Source organism: Cylas formicarius, unplaced genomic scaffold (assembly GCF_029955315.1).
Source record: "Cylas formicarius isolate icCylForm1 unplaced genomic scaffold, icCylForm1.1 PGA_scaffold_3__17_contigs__length_32017465, whole genome shotgun sequence".
Classification (NCBI taxonomy): domain Eukaryota; kingdom Metazoa; phylum Arthropoda; class Insecta; order Coleoptera; family Brentidae; genus Cylas; species Cylas formicarius.
The window spans coordinates 29,217,846-29,235,220 of NW_026844326.1; the positions used below are offsets into that span (position 1 = coordinate 29,217,846).

Genomic DNA, 17,375 nt, shown 5'->3' on the forward strand with positions numbered 1-17,375 from the left:
AAAAAGCGACAGTTAAATTAAATCGCGTAAATTCATTAAAGCGCGTTGAAGACTTGGAATGACGAAGTAATTGCATATGAGAATTATGCAATTACTTCAATATTCAAATAACCTGCTTTATTAGTCAAATGAAACGATTAACGTCCAGACGTAAGACAGCAAGTACCAAATATTCGCAAATATTAAATTTTTAGTTAAATTAAACGTCGTAAATACATTAAAGTTCACTAAATATTTGAAATCATTGGAACGAGGGGTAATAGCAAATAAGCAAATTTTTTCTCCTTCAAACTGCTTTAACACCAATAAATACTTTTAAAAATATTTAGCCAACCGAATATTTAAGATGCAAAAAGTTTTAGGCAAATTGTTTCCAGTTAAAATTGCTGTAACTTCAATAAACATATTTAAGGCAAACGAAACGAGTCAACTTCAAAAAAAAAAAGAAAGACGGGAAAGAAAAACTGCCAAGCACATACAAAATTTCCGCAAATGTGAAATTTTAAATCAATTAAATGGCGTAAATCCATTAAAGGACACCGAATATTTCAGATGCAAATCAATTTTATGCAAACTGTTTCCACTTAACATCAATTAAAATAATTAAAGCAAAGGAAACGAGTGGAGTTCAAAAGATAGAAAGATGAAACTGTTTTGATATAAAAAAAAAAATAATGCTAGCAAAACGACGATTGGTCGCAAATATTAAATTTTAGTTAAATTAAATCGCGTAAATCCATTAAATCCCACCGAATATTTGGGATGCAAATAAGTTTTATGCAAACTGTTTCCACTTGAAACTGTTTTAACACCAATGAAAATAATTAAAGCAAAGGAAACGACTGAAGTTCAAATCAAAGAACGATGAGAAAAAATGCAAGTTCCAGGCACATACAAAATTGCGGCAAATATTAAATTTTAGTTAAATTAAATCGCGTAAATCCATTAAATCCCACCGAATATTTGGGATGCAAATAAGTTTTATGCAGACTGTTGGCACTTGAAACAGTTTTAACATCAATTAAAATAATTAAAGCAAAGGAAGTGAGTGAAGTTCAAAAGAAAGAAAGATGAGAAAAACTGCAAGTTCCAAGCGCATAAAAAATTGCCGCAAATATTAAATTGTAGTTAAATTAAATCGCGTAAATCCATTAAATCCCACCGAATATTTGGGATGCAAATAAGTTTTATGCAAATGTGAAATTTTAAATCAATTAAATGGCGTAAATCCATTAAAGGACACCGAATATTTCAGATGCAAATCAATTTTATGCAAACTGTTTCCACTTAACATCAATTAAAATAATTAAAGCAAAGGAAACGAGTGGAGTTCAAAAGATAGAAAGATGAAACTGTTTTGATATAAAAAAAAAAAAATGCTAGCAAAACGACGATTGGTCGCAAATATTAAATTTTAGTTAAATTAAATCGCGTAAATCCATTAAATCCCACCGAATATTTGGGATGCAAATAAGTTTTATGCAAACTGTTTCCACTTGAAACTGTTTTAACACCAATGAAAATAATTAAAGCAAAGGAAACGACTGAAGTTCAAATCAAAGAACGATGAGAAAAAATGCAAGTTCCAGGCACATACAAAATTGCGGCAAATATTAAATTTTAGTTAAATTAAATCGCGTAAATCCATTAAATCCCACCGAATATTTGGGATGCAAATAAGTTTTATGCAGACTGTTGGCACTTGAAACAGTTTTAACATCAATTAAAATAATTAAAGCAAAGGAAGTGAGTGAAGTTCAAAAGAAAGAAAGATGAGAAAAACTGCAAGTTCCAAGCGCATAAAAAATTGCCGCAAATATTAAATTGTAGTTAAATTAAATCGCGTAAATCCATTAAATCCCACCGAATATTTGGGATGCAAATAAGTTTTATGCAAACTGTTTCCACTTGAAACTGTTTTAACACCAATGAAAATAATTAAAGCAATGGAAACGACTGAAGTTCAAATCAAAGAACGATGAGAAAAAATGCAAGTTCCAGGCACATACAAAATTGCGACAAATATTAAATTTTAGTTAAATTAAATCGCGTAAATCCATTAAATCCCACCGAATATTTGGGATGCAAATAAGTTTTATGCAAACTGTTTCCACTTGAAACTGTTTTAACACCAATGAAAATAATTAAAGCAAAGGAAACGAGTGAAGTTCAAAACAAAGAACGATGAGAAAAACTGCAAGTTCCAAGCACATACAGAATTGCCGCAAATATTAAATTTTAGTTATATTAAATCGCGTAAATCCATTAAATCCCACCGAATATTTGGGATGCAAATAAGTTTTATGCAAACTGTTTCCACTTGAAACTGTTTTAACACCAATGAAAATAATTAAAGCAAAGGAAACGAGTGAAGTTCAAAACAAAGAACGATGAGAAAAACTGCAAGTTCCAAGCACATACAAAATTGCCGCAAATATTAAATTTTAGTTAAATTAAATCGCGTAAATCCATTAAATCCCACCGAATATTTGGGATGCAAATAAGTTTTATGCAAACTGTTTCCACTTGAAACTGTTTTAACACCAATGAAAATAATTAAAGCAAAGGAAACGAGTGAAGTTCAAAACAAAGAAGGATGAGAAAAACTGCAAGTTCCAAGCACATACAAAATTGCCGCAAATATTAAATTTTGGTTAAATTAAATCGCGTAAATCCTTTAAATCCCACCGAATATTTGAGATGCAAATAAGTTTTATGCAAACTGGTTCCACTTGAAACTGTTTTAACACCAATGAAAATAATTAAAGCAAAGGAAACGAGTGAAGTTCAAAACAAAGAAGGATGAGAAAAACTGCAAGTTCCAAGCACATACAAAATTGCCGCAAATATTAAATTTTAGTTAAATTAAATCGCGTAAATCCATTAAATCCCACCGAATATTTGGGATGCAAATAAGTTTTATGCAAACTGTTTATACTTGAAACTGTTTTAACACCAATGAAAATAATTGAAGCAAAGGAAACGAGTGAAGTTCAAAACAAAGAAGGATGAGAAAAACTGCAAGTTCCAAGCACATAGAAAATTGCTGAAGATATTAAATTGTAGTTAAATTAAATCGCGTAAAACCATTGAAGCCCGCCGAATATTATATTATATTAAAAGTAAATGAAACGACTAGTCGCAAATATTAAATTTTAGTTAAATTAAATCGCGTAAAATCCATTAAATATTGCTTATTCTAAGCACGTCCACTTACAAACCTGTTCTACCGTATGGGATCCGTACCATTTGGCTCGTTGGAGTTTGGCGCGGCCGGACTGGGCTGCGGCGAGCTGCCCGACGCCCCCCGACCGTGCGAGCTCTCGTACTCCATCACCTCCTGGTAGATCAGTTCTTTCCACTGCTCTACCGTGTGCTCGCGTTCGTCCACGCTGTGGTCGTACGGACCCGGTGCGGGCTGTAACAATCAAATTTACGCAACTATTGCAAACCGTTATCGAGGTATGCGCACTCTATCGGCCGTTTCATCATTAGAAGAGCCAAATAAAGGGAGAGAGAGAGTCTTGCGAATCTTGTATATGAATACAGATTTGTTTAAAAATTCAAAACACCTTGCGTAGTGAGCCACTAAAAAATATATGTATGTAATTTTTATAAAACTGCTTTAAAGTGGGAAAATATTAAATTGCTTAAGATTCAACAAGTGTTATATTATTGGGGCTGTTTAAAATCAATAAATAATTTTAAAAAATTATTGTAGTTTTAAATTGGAATAAAACTGCTTTAAAAAATAAATTAATTAAGAAAACTTAAAAATATTAAATACATTTTAAAAACATTTAATTGGCATTAATCCATTTACCAAGATTAAAATCCGTAACAGGCTTAGAATACCGAGAAATAGCAAAGAATTTTTAAGCAGTTATACAGATTGGGAGCTGTTCCACAGTTTTAAATTTGTATAAAATTGCTTTTAAAAAAATAAATTTCGCAAATATTCATTAAATTTGGCTACATTTATATCCGCTTGTTCAATAAATTTTAAGGCACATCTAATTCGCATTAACCCATTGGCCAAGCTTTAAACCCGTAAAATACCTGTCTATTCTTTGAAATCAACAACAGTTATTAAAAAATATTTTCGGAGTTTTAAATTGGTATAAAAGTGCTTTTAAAACATTAAAATTCGCAAATGTTCATCAAGTTTTGGCTATAATTATACTTACACCTAAAATGTACACCCTCTTGTTCAATAAATTTTAAGACACTTTTAATTTCCAGTAACCCATTTACCAAGTTTTAATCTGTAAAATACCTGAGATAACTAGAAATAGTAAATAATTCTCGAGCTTGCTTTTCAAACATTAATAGTCGAAAATACCCATTAATTTTTGGTTATATTTATCCACCTAAAATTTATATCCCCTTGATCAATACATTTTAAGACATATTTAATTGCCATTAATCCATTTGCCAAGCTGTAAATCCGTAAGATACTTTGGATAACGAGAAATGATAAATAATTTTTAAGCAGTTAAGCAGAACTGTTTAAAATCAATAAATACTTTTAAAAAATTATTTAATTAAAATTGACAAATATCCATTAAGTTTCGTCTACATTCAAGATTATATCTTTATTATATTACTATTTATATTCGCCTGAATCCATTTACTAAGCGTTAAATACCTGGAATAACGAGAAATAGTAAATAATTTTCAAGCAGTTATACCGACTGAGAACTGTTTAAAATCAATAAATACTTTAAAGAATTAAAATTCGGAAATATTCGAAATAGTACATAACTTTTAACCAAGTGTTATACCATTGTAGTTGTTAAAAATCATTAAATACTTTTAAAAAATATTTGTTTATATCAGCTTGAAATGCGGAACCGGAATATACTGAGGGTATCTGGAGGTGAAATTTAAAAAAATTTGAAGAGAAGGGAAGTTGATTAGGGGTCACTTACCGCGTTCACCTCTTGTTCGTCGTACCAAACGTTGATGTACGGGTGAAGGAGGGCGTCGTCCACCGATATCCTGCTCTGGGGGTCGATCACCAGCATCCTGGAAAGAAGATCTCGCGCTTGCGAGGCCTGCGGGATTTAACGAAAAACATTTCAAGGGGGGCAAAACTTTCAAAATATGGGGATCATTTTTTAAATATTAATGCGGATGTTTTTTAAAGCAAATATTCGGATGGGACGTGATCGTTACCTTGAGCCGGTTGTGTTCATTGCTGTCGGACGGGAAGAGGACGTCGGGGAACAGCTTTTCGAAGGAAAATCCGGGATACCTGGGCCGATTTTCCACGTAGTTCCTGACGGTCGGCTGCAGCCTCACCATGAACTGTTGCGACGGGGTACCCAGTTGTTCTGAGAAACACGCAATTTTGAAAAAGCCTTAGCGACGACAATAGACAATGATAATTTATCGCTGAAAAAAAAAACTAAAACCGCATTTACACAGTCACGCGAGCAAAATCCAATTAAATAAAATATCTACTCTGAAATAAGTTAAAAAAAAAACAACAGACGCCGTTTGTTCCACAGGCTACTGTAATACTTTTTACAAAACTCCTGAGTCGAACTTGCTGACGTTTCGCCAATCATCCTGTTGGTTGCTTCAGAGCTTGACTGAAACTGGCTCGTATTTTACTCTGTGCCTGCTTATATATTGTTTGAGGGGGGCGGAGCTAAATGAAGGACATAAACACAACGCCCGAGAGTCTATAACAACCTAACAATCTTAACCGTGACGGTGTTTATGCCTCTCATTCAGCTCCCCCCCCCCCCCTAAAACAATTTATAAGCAGGTACAGAGTAAAATACGAGCCAGTTTCAGTCAAGCTCTGAAGAAGCCAACAGCAAAAACAGACGCAGGAGGAATCCAGAAGTTTTGTAAAAGTATAGACGCTTAAAAATTAAAAATTCTTTAAAGAAACGCATTACAAAAAAAAGATACCGAAAAGTGTTAAATAAACCAAGAACAGTAAAAATAAGAACAAACTCAAAAAAAAGTGTTGCCGTTTGAAAAGAATTTATTGAAATTCAGCGTCTTAGCGCCATCTCTATATGAGAAGCGTAAGTAAATAGTTTAAATTTGTTGCTGTTGTATGTATCAGCAGTAACTTTGAAAAGTTAAGGTGTGCTCAAAAGTTTTATTGTGCGATGTACTATTTTCTACAAATTGCATTGTGACAATAAAACTACACCTTAGAGGCAAGAAATCTCTTGGAAATAAATTTTTCTAAATAAACGAAAAGGCAAAGGACCCTTTTAGAAAATTACCCTGAAATGAGTAGAAAAAATGCTGCCAAGAAGTTAAAAAGGGTAGCAAAGAAAAAGCCCGGATTAACGAATCGCAAAAGACGCGCCTTTCGAAAACCGAAGTTAAAGGTAGTAAACGAAAAAAAAATTAAGATTGTTTTAGGGGAAAAATGAACCCGTATTAATGCGAAAAGTCTCACCGATTATTTTGTTCCACTGGTCTATGTGATCGGTGCCGGGGAATAACACGCCGCCCCTGATCATTTCGCCCATTATACACCCCACCGACCAAATGTCGACGTTCTCGGTGTATCCCATACCGAGGATGACCTGCAACGAGACAAAACCGCCGATTAAAATTCCCCCCCACCACCGCCACGGCGTCACACGTCCGTTACCTCCGGCGCCCTGTAGTAACGCGTCACGACGTACGGCGTCATCATGAACGTTGTACCGGCCGTCCTCGCCAATCCGAAATCCAGTATTTTCAACGTACAGTCGGATTTCACAACGATATTGCTAGGTTTGAGGTCCTGCGACGGGAAACAACAAATGGGTTGCACTGTGAGGTCCCACAAATGGACAAAATTCATCAAAAACATATCAATACTTTTTCCTTTAACAACAATATTGCAAATTTATAACAATGAAATATTGATGACTTTAAAACCATGTATTCATTAAAAAAGGATACCGTACCATTTGTTACGTTCCAGTTTTGGACTTAGGTCATATTTGCGGTAAAGTAAAGAATTATAATGCGACCAAAAATATAGTGCATTTGTTGCTCTGACCTTTTAAGTATTTTGCAGAACCTTAACCGCAGTCCTTCGTAAAACCCATCCCATCTGCATTAAGTAGGTCTTGCCTTAGATGGACCGTAACGAATATTTGTAGTAGAAACTTGAAATTTCTATTTGAAGCCTAAATGGACCGTTTTAAATTTGATTATAATAAAAGCATTTAGAGTTTATTCTAAATACGTTACAGGGGGAATTCTCGTACATTCCGTCGCAGACCAGTGGCGTTCAATAACCCGCCCCTACTCTTCGGCATAAATTTGCACAGACCTAGACATACTGATTCATCCTCATAAAACTTTTTTTAAAAATATTTATTGTTTAGTCTATTTTATTTTTATTTCTTCAAACTTGTACACATCCGTTTTCAATTTCTGTTAACAGCTATCAAACGTTTTGTGGACAGTTTATTCTAAAAGTGACTTTGGTTAGTTTTTGCCATGAATATTCAAAAACAAGGTAAGTTTATTATAAATCTTTACACTATTAATAGTAAATTATTATTATTATTAAATATGTTTTCCCTCCTTGACTTATTGTAGGACAATGCAGATTTCCTACTTCTTTTTTCATCATCACTCGGACATTGCCAAATCAAGCTTGAAAATCCCATTCTTTTCAGGTGCATCATATCGATGTTCATTCCATGGAATGGCTATTTTAGAACATTTCAATTGTGCCGATTTGGAAGACAATTTTTTTTTATTTGCGTAAAAAAATAACGGAGAAATGGACAAAAGCAAAGCGCAACAAAGGTAGTAAAGACGGCTGAAATGTTGGTTCTAAATCAACTCAAGTCAACAAACCATCTGCACGCGGATGGACACAACAAAGAAAAATGTCACAAAACTAAATGGTTAATCCAAATGAAACCGTATCTCTTATTGTTGAAGCCAGTCTGAATAAACATCGGTATACATTATTAAGAAGTCTAATTAATTCCATAGTAAACAATGTTTCCTTCATATCAAAAATTCGAAGTAAAGATTACATTGAAGTTACATAATCATCTGCTGAGGCAGAACTGCAAAACTATATAGACTCTACTTTAAACAATCAAGACCAAAAGTTGATTTTGTTAGGAAAGTGGGGAGTTGACGGTAGTAGTGGTCATTCGGAATGCAAGCCATCTCTTCAAGATCCACCCATGTAAGATGCACGTTTGTATGTACCTTCATAGATCGTCTTGTTTTCGAAGATAACCTTAAAATAATATGGAAGAATCGCCGTACCTAGTATACGCGGCATGCTAGACTGATTAAATTACAATTTAAAACATAAACCAAGAAGAAAGAAAAAAATTATTCTTTAATTTAAGTGAATTGTCTTCAGCCAGGGGTCAAGAAATGAATAATATTGATTGGTGTCTTCACAAGCAAGTTCGTCCAGAAACATTTGAGATTGGCTTCTCTTCCTTACAAAAAATGGCAAATACAGTCTAAATAAGAAAAGCAACTTTTGTCTGAGAAAAAAAGTCAGATTCTTCTTCTTCGTCTTTTTCTATATTAGTCACTTCTGCCTGTCTTCTTCACTGTCGTTCAAACATTCTATCTGTATGTACATTCCATTCTTGCGTTCTCTTTTTTGTTCGGGTCTTAATGTTTTCATTTGTTGCTCTATCCCAGAGTATTCTTCCTGTTATTTTCCTTAACATTTTCATTTCATTTGTTTCCGTGCATTTCTGAGTCTTGGATGTTTCCTGTCTTGTTTCAGCGGTACATGTCATGACTGGTCGGACTACAGATTTATATATGCGGGATTTTATTTGGGTTTTAAAGTATTTATTCTTCCATGTAAATATCTGATGTTCATTGCCTACTTTATAATTTGGTTATCAAGTTCCAGCTTAAATGTAATTGGTTCTTTAGAGATTAATAGTGATTTAGTTTTTTTGGTCGATATTTTCATGTTGAATTTCTTTGCAATTATATTAAAATGATATACTAGTCTCTGCAAATCAACTTCATTTTCAGCTACACATACAGTATGGTCTTCGTAACACAACACTTGTATTTCTTTAAGGTCAGATTCGATGCGACTAGATTAGGTTTAATAGTGGACAAACCAAAATATACAGGAAGCTGTACTTCCAAAGATTGAAATACAGCAAGAAAATTCTTCAAACTTCTACATGAATCTTCTGAAATTACAGGTCTGAAAAAAAGTCTTCTAGAAAGATGTTCATTAATTTTAAGGTCCATTTCAAGAAGATACAAAATTAAGATTACGAAATTTGAAGAATTTTCTCTAACTGCGAGGTTACTCTTCAGTTCACATCCCGCTGAGATAATAGAAACTATCAGAAAATGTCGTTGAAGATAAAAATAAAGAATATAAATTATTTCGACTAAATCAAACTCAAAAAATCGCACAAAGTGTAATATTGATCTTTTAAATGGACTATTACTTAGTTCAGATTCCTTAATAAAAGAATTAAGGACAAACGACTATAATTTGTCTTTCTACAGGGCCATCCCTACCCCCATATGAACCCCTAAATGACGCCTCTGGGAGTTTTTTTTTTGTTTTTTAAATTTAAAAACCCATCTAAGCTCGTATTCAATCGAATCTAATTTAATTCCCGATACAAATTCGAAAAAAATGCTTATTTCTTTTTAAAATATTTAAAGATGAAACAATTTTTTTCTTCAAAAATCGATATTATTAGCTTTTTTTCGAAATAAGGCTCAAGGCTCAATCTCCCATAATCCCCCAATAGGGAAGCAAACCTGCAGAGATTTTCTACATTTTAGAGACAACCTGTCATCAACAAATCGGGTTTTCACCAATTGTGAATGTACTAGTCAAAATATTGAATTAAAATTAAAATCTGACCGAAGAGGTAATAAATTCGGGCCATTTAATGAATAAATTGTTATACAGCTAGGACGGCATAATTGGGACCAAACTATACTCCCTTCGAATCGAACGCTCACCCTATGTATGATGCCGGCTGAGTGCAAATGCTTGATCCCGCACAGCATTTGATAGAGCAGGTAGCTCATCCTCTCGTGGTCCAGGTCCATCTGGATGACTTGGCAGAGGTTCGCGTCCATCAGCTCCATGACGAGATACACGTCCTGGAAGTCTTCTAACGAGCGTTGGGGAGTGAACGCATTCAGAAGACCGATGATCTGATCGAGCAAAATTAAAAAAATAATAAAAATTCGCATCGCTAAACTGTCAAATATCATAGCTATATCGTACTGATTTCCGCCATTTTCTTTCCGAACAGTGACATCTAGATACTAAAAATTGTAGAATCGACTAACCGTCAGCTACCGTAGGTTATTAAGCTAAGTGTCTAGTTTAGATAGATAAACAGATCATTTTATTCACAAAACCCATTACAATGGATGTTTCGTCACAAAAAATAACATTAAAATTTTTTCAAATAGACGAAGTAGAAAATGTGTGTCTTAGGACAATCACATAAGGTGTGTATATAACAAAAACAATGCAAAAACATCAATATAACATTACAAACATTTATTTAGAACGTGTGCTTCAAATTCACTTCAACTATAAAAAGCATTGGTTGTAAGATGCATTTTGACATGTTTCTTATATTTAAATAGGTGTATACAAGGAACCATCATTATTTTGTGCTGCTGAATTATTTCTTTGCAAGACTGCCTCGGAGAAAGTTTCAAAATTAGCCTAAGTATTCTTTTCTGCTGCCCTTTCAGCATCACTATCTTGCCCCTTGCTTGCCTTGTAAGAAATTGTATGGAAAATTGTGAATAATCCCATTTCAGCGAAGAACAAAAGAAGCGATGCTGACATTTTCTCGAGCGTAGATGAAAGTGATCAAGATATAATACGGCGTTAAATTTAGCAGCTATACGACGAACAAAGCGTGCCTGTATTAGATATCTTAATTAGGAGGCTTGAAAAAGATGAAACCGGTGTTAAATGTGGCAGAACCAACATACGGAAGTGTATTCAACACATGGGTTTTAGGTTTTAAGAAAATGATAAAAGGCAAGTTTTAATGGAATCTTTTGGAATTCGGAAATGGCGACTGGAATCTAAAAAAAATTATGATTTACAGAGAAGAAAGGGAAAATTATTTACTTGGATGAAACCTGGTTCGACACTTATGATACTACGGAAAAGGGTTGGGTTGACTCAACTGATAAGTGAAAAACAAACGCGCCATCAAAAAGAGGTAAAAGATTAACTATTTTGCATGCTTGGCTGTAAAGATGGTTGGATTCCAAATGGACTTTCTCTGTCTGCGAAAAATATTAAAAATTCTTCTCTGGATTAACATGAAGACACCACCGCTGATTTATTTGAAAGTTGGTTTAAAAACAAACTAGTTCTAAACATTCCTCCTAATAATGACATTTATTTTCACGAAGATTTTACCAAAAAGCAATTAATTGAGATTTTAGAAAGCTTGAACCTACAAAAGGAATACGTCGGTGATAATTATGCAAAAAATCTAGGCGAAAGTGTTACTGATATATTATGTGAATAATTTTAAACATTTTAAGTAGGTAATAAAATTTTATTTTAAATTTAAACATAACTACATACATAAATATATAAATATCGTTTAGTATCAGTTCGGGAAAACCGAACAAATAAATAAATTCAAATAAATGTTAGACGCCAGGCACGCTGGCAACCCGTGTTACACGGTTGAGGTTATGAGCAAAAAAGAAAAGAAAAGGAAGCGTCTCCCGCTTGCTGGCAATTGATCGTTTTCGTTGATTTTTCCTTCGATGTTGTTGCGAAAGGATTTATTAATTTTTCTATTCGTAGAGTGAAATCTCGTTCCTATAATTTTGGTTATAAACGCAAGGCATACCATGTTGGCGATAATTAGGTCACGTCATTAAAGTGCTTGCGAAAACCTTTTGGACTTTGAATTACCCGGATGTTGCAACCTCAACAGTCTTTCCTAACAAAAAAACAAATAATTAAATTCTAAGCAAAGTACGGACCTGTTCGACCATATTTCATTCTTACCGCTTGCCCGGGTCTTTCCTGAACATGAACAAACTTTACCAACGCGGACGTTTCGTCCGCATTCATGAAAACTCGACAGTTACTGTTACAAGATTTCAGGTAAATCATTCACATATAGGAGAAAAAGTGATGGGCCCAAAATGCCCCCTTGGGGCCAGCTCATCCGAACGCTAATGTTATGATGTTATATTAGAAGTTGGGGATAAACCCCATCAAGCATCTTCTGAAGTACCTGCAAACAACTTAACCAAGAAGGAAAGTATCGTTCGTACGAGAGAGATAACTGTAGTTTTGTGAAGCTATGATAGAAATGGGCAACTTTTTTTTAATGACAGTAGGAGAATATCATACGCAACGTCCACAAACACTAAATATTTTGGCAGGGATTTTGATAAACAAAATAACTAAATTTACTGGACTACCATATTTACAATTTCTTCGAAATAACTTAATTCCTACTCTCGCAGTTTCTTTTCCAAATTCAAAAAAGCCTGGTATGCCAGATAGACAGTTTTTATTTCCACAGAGCTCCGCCCCAATTTGCTCGACAAGTGTGTGAACATTTAAATACTGTAATTCTCGGATTAGTGAAAGGGAATCCAAGTTCAAGTTTAGTTTCCTATAAACAATAAATAATTGAAATTGATATATTTATGAATCCTTCCTCGTCTAAATCTCGTTTGTCTACAGCCTTTTACACGCTCATTTTGACAAATACGAAAAATTAATGCAGATGAATGCAGAAAACTAATAAATGAATTCTATGGAATGTCGAGATTTCACCACCACTTTTCAAACAGGTTTCTCTCCCGTATGTTCTCAGACCGATTAGTGATTTTTTTGTTTTTGTATTACCGACATGGACAAGATATCTAGTAGCCATATGCGCTACAATAAAAAAAAAATGCCAATCGCACACCATAAATAAACGAGGAAAGAACGGCAGAAAAAAACAAGGACAGAGTATACTTACGTTCTTGTGGTTCACCAGCTTCATCAGCTTGAACTCCCTGTACGCCCGCTTGGCGTGCGTCACATTCTGGAACGGCCTGCTCAGCTTTTTTATTGCCACGTTCTGTCCCGTCACCGTGTCCACAGCGGCGCTAAAAGTCGAACACGGCAGTTTGATGAACGGCCACGATATACGTTAACAATCGAGGCGGCGCTTTTAAAACTTTTTACGACCCTACGTCATGCGGCATTCCGAAACAATAGCGAGATTACTGGTTAAGTCGGGGGAACGTCTACGTTTATGGTCCGCGGCGAAAAATCGGACGTCAGAGAAATATGACAGCGCGCGCTCGCTTGATTTTTTCGAGCACGGCCAACTTCGTGAAAGTTCACCACCGCGCGAAGCCATTCAAAACTGGGCATCGGGAAAAAAAGCTGGAAATTATTTTCAAGTTCATAAAATTACCGCTAGGGGGCGTAATCTCTACTGAAAAATTTCGTTTGAACTATTTTTTTCCCATCTCGTCAAATTTAAGGTGGGGGAAGTGTCAAATATTGGTTAACAAAAATCGAATAACTTTTTTTAGGCCAATCCGATGTCGACGAACTTAGTTTAGTTTAAAAGAGAATTTTACGGACCATCGACTGGCATGGCAATAGCACGATATTAATTCTTTTACGAGTCGGCAGGAGGCGCTTCATGTTAAAAACAGCTATTATATGATATTCTCGAAAATTTCAAATATAATATTTATTTTTTGCCAAGATGAGAGAGCGTAAAAAATACAAAAAGTAGTGGAAGATATAAAGAAAAATTAATTTAAAAATACTTTTTTACGTAGGTATGATGAGAGCAGTATTAGAGATGATCAAGAGATGACATATTATGACTGTTTGTTACTAAATATTCAGTTAATTTCGAAAATTTTTGAGAAAACAAGGCCACTTTATGAACTTGAAAATAATTTGCAGAATTTTCTCTTGGCCGATTTACCTATAAATACTTTTTTTTTTTTAATTTCAAACTAACGGTTCCCGAGACATGCCCGGCGTCCTTTATAAATGGGCCACCCGGTATAGTCTGCCCGATTTCAGTCGATGGTACAGGGTGCCCGTTCGTTTTTTTTTTCCATATTTTTATATAAACTACACTATTTTTTATATAAGCTATATATATATATATATATATATATATATATATATATATATATATATATATATATATATATATATATATATATATATATATATATATATATATATATATATATAACTATATACAGGGTGCGTGCACAAAAGAATAAAAAGCAGCGACACGGTGTTAGTTTGCGAAAATGGTCTAGCACGATTTTGAAATAAGCAAAAAAAAGTCATTTTGTTTATTTTTTCGGGTCGCTCTTTCCCGCGTAGGTGACTTACCACACAAGACCTTGGGCGCCGCCCCCTTTGGGTTCCAACTCGGCGTACTGGGCGGGTACCCAAAATTCGGTATCGCCGAACGTGTGCTGCGCGAACCCCTCGCGGATGTTCATTGTGGGGGGGGGGGGGGGGTAAAAAAAACGAAAATACGGGTGAGGATGGCGGGAGAGTGCTTGGGCGGTGGGTGGAGGGCTCTCAGTCCATTGAGGGAGGGCCAAACAAACCGAAAACCACACTACGCCAACAAAATCGAGACACTCAAGCGCATTCCCAAATCAACTATAACAGAACAAAAAGAAAAAAAAAAGAAAAAATTGGAAACACGTCGCACGCATATGTACGGGGTTCCGCGCCTCAGGGGTAAACCATAAAACGTCGTAACGATAGCTAGGAAAATCATTGTTTCAAGGAACTTTCGCCAGATCTGGCAACGCTGTCGTCGGTATAAGTTCTACGGGGTATCCGGGAAAATCAAAACGGCAACTTCATATGCCACAATTTTTTTCTATCAAAAAATTGCCACTACTTTTACTGAACGAATCCTGTTATTAGAAACCTTTCCGACAGAAGCCATTAATTGCAATTTTGTCTACCTCTTTACTAGAGAGATTTCCATTACGCCACTTTAGCTTTCGATTTCATTATGGTTTAACACTAATCGTTAACAAACTTGGCGAAGGTTCCGGACTTTCAAATCAATTTTTATCGCAGTTATAGTACGTCCAAAAATATAGTGCATTTATTGCTTTGACATTTTCAGAATTTTACAGTACCTTAACCTTCACACATTTTAACATCAGTTTATATGTATTGTTCTCAAGAGTTTAATCTAAACTGCAATATGTTAGTATATATTACGGAGGTATTTGAGTGTGATCCTTCCATGTTCCTGACTCACGAGCTTTGGCCCTGCGAATAGAACAAAGGGTAAGGGGTAAGGTAAGGGTAAGTCCCTGCATTCTATTTTTCTTACAGGTAAGTTTGAAAACAATCATTTTCTTCTTGTGTGCCAGTCGATTAACAACATTTTTCTTCTTGTATTTTTGTATCATCTACATTCGATTTGTAAACAACAACAGTCTTTTTTAAGACTATGGATTATATTCGCGTTTGAAAAAGGTACGTCATAAGAATATAGAAATATTTATTACAATCTTACAATTAAACATTTTTTAAAGGTTCCTGTTTTTCTAAAATGTGGAGACCGTGGAATGAAGCAGATGTTCCCCTGTTGGAAGAAGACATGGAAAACAACGCTGAATTTGAAGGAGAAGTGGAGATGGTAGTCGAACTTAATGACAATTTAAAAGACTTAGTACCTCAGCAAATTAAAAAACGGATCCATTTGTCTTCTTGTCTTGTCTTTTATAAGAAATCCAGAAGCGGAAGCAGGAGCAGCAATAAAAACAAGTAACATGACCAAAGTTCCGAATTCAACTATAAGAAAAATGTTGCAAATGGGATAGTCATGAGGAAAGTGAAAAAAGATGCTGATACTTCGCGAGTTTTTAAAGGGCAACACGCAGATCTAATTAGGCGTATAATCTACGACGCTTATAAAGTGAATGGTGTTTTAACCCTAGAAGAACTGCATAAAAAGGTACTGACAGACTAAAACATTAGTTAATCACGGCGTCGGTTGTAAAATCACTATATTTCTGGTCGAAGTATAACACGTTATTACCTCCACATAGTAGAATGCATTCTCTACGAGAGCGAATCGAGAAGTGGTCCGTTTATGAATATTTTCAACTTCGTCTCTCTTTTTTTTTTAAAGGAGATGGTTTGCCCCCGGCATACGCGGAACAAAATAAAAACGAACGGAACCGTATACACGGGGTAATTTAAAATTCCTTATATTCAATACCATGCATCAAAAACGCGAAGATGAAAAAAAGACGCGTGCAAGATGCAGCTAGTCCGGCGCATCCGCCACTCACCACACGATCCCCTGCGCCCCCGATCCGATCGGTTTCAGATTCTGGTACCTCTTCAGTATGGTGAATTTGGTGTCGCCCACCTCGACGGTGTAAAACTGAGAGAGACGAGACATCTTATTCCGCCAGTCCCAGTACTTCTGGCCCGATGTCTGCAAAGAAAACCTGCTCACAACATGCCCGATTAAAATCTTCGTACGACAAAAATTAAAATGCCTGCTGGTTAGTAGGTGCCGGAGTTAGTCGAACTACAGTACAGGGGACACTCTGTTTAGTCGACGAAATGACACGCCAAGTCGATCATGAGAAGCAAACATGCGCACTACATGAGCATCTACGGATTTCGATTTTATTAAAGGTTTTAAGGATGTTGAACATCGAAAACTGTATCCTAGTACAAACCGACACACCCAAAATTTCGCAAAAAATATTATTAGCGCCTTTATTTTGGAAAAGCAATTGTTTAAAAAAAAATTGTTTTGAAAATTCATACCTTTGACACAAAAAGTGTGCATTCCGTAAAAAAATTACTTTGTAAATTATTACTGATTTTTACAAAATATTATTTAAAAAATGTGTGAATTGAGAAAGTTGTTACAAAATTCTGCAAAAATGTGTTGGTTTTGATTGAAAAAAAAAACATTTTTTTTTACACTTTACACAATTTTCACGAAATTTGTGAATAAAAGCATATAAAATATTTCATACAATTTTGTAAAAAAAACAATAGTTACTTTTCTAAAAAAGTGCAAATTCAAATTTCTTTACATTTTTCCAGAATAACTGTAAAAACTGAGTTTCTTTCTTTTGGAAAAAAAAAGTGTTTCTTTACATTTTGAATGAATTTCGTAAAAAAGTATGTAAATTCACACTTTTTATACAAAATTTCTTAAAATAATTTAATGTTTCTCATGAAAATTTTGTTAAAAAATGCTCATTTTAAATCCAGGCTTGTTAAAAAATTTCACAAAATAAAATCTCTCAAGACATTTTCCAAAAAAAAATTGTTCCCGTTTTTGATCTTTTGAAAAAAAAGTACAAAATAATTTTCTTTTTGT

At 34.6% G+C, this 17,375-nt stretch overlaps 1 protein-coding gene across 6 annotated transcripts in view; it reads right to left on the reverse strand.

The window, feature by feature from the left end:
* Window positions 1-17,375, reverse strand: part of LOC132699598 (stress-activated protein kinase JNK) — a 73,275-nt gene that overhangs the window by 4,228 nt on the left and 51,672 nt on the right. For 2 of the 6 annotated variants that reach the window (XM_060666406.1, XM_060666405.1), the window contains 8 exons: window positions 16,321-16,469; window positions 12,984-13,113; window positions 9,967-10,164; window positions 6,629-6,763; window positions 6,431-6,560; window positions 5,179-5,336; window positions 4,932-5,057; window positions 3,222-3,418 (listed from right to left, as the gene is read on the reverse strand). In XM_060666406.1, the coding sequence (XP_060522389.1) occupies window positions 3,227-3,418; window positions 4,932-5,057; window positions 5,179-5,336; window positions 6,431-6,560; window positions 6,629-6,763; window positions 9,967-10,164; window positions 12,984-13,113; window positions 16,321-16,433 (1,182 nt within the window). In that variant the 5' untranslated portion in view covers window positions 16,434-16,469 and the 3' untranslated portion in view covers window positions 3,222-3,226. Of the gene's footprint in view, window positions 1-3,217; window positions 3,419-4,931; window positions 5,058-5,178; window positions 5,337-6,430; window positions 6,561-6,628; window positions 6,764-9,966; window positions 10,165-12,983; window positions 13,114-14,380; window positions 14,660-16,320; window positions 16,483-17,375 lie in introns of all 6 variants that reach the window. The other 4 variants (XM_060666404.1, XM_060666402.1, XM_060666401.1 and 1 more) reach the window with 4 other exon arrangements.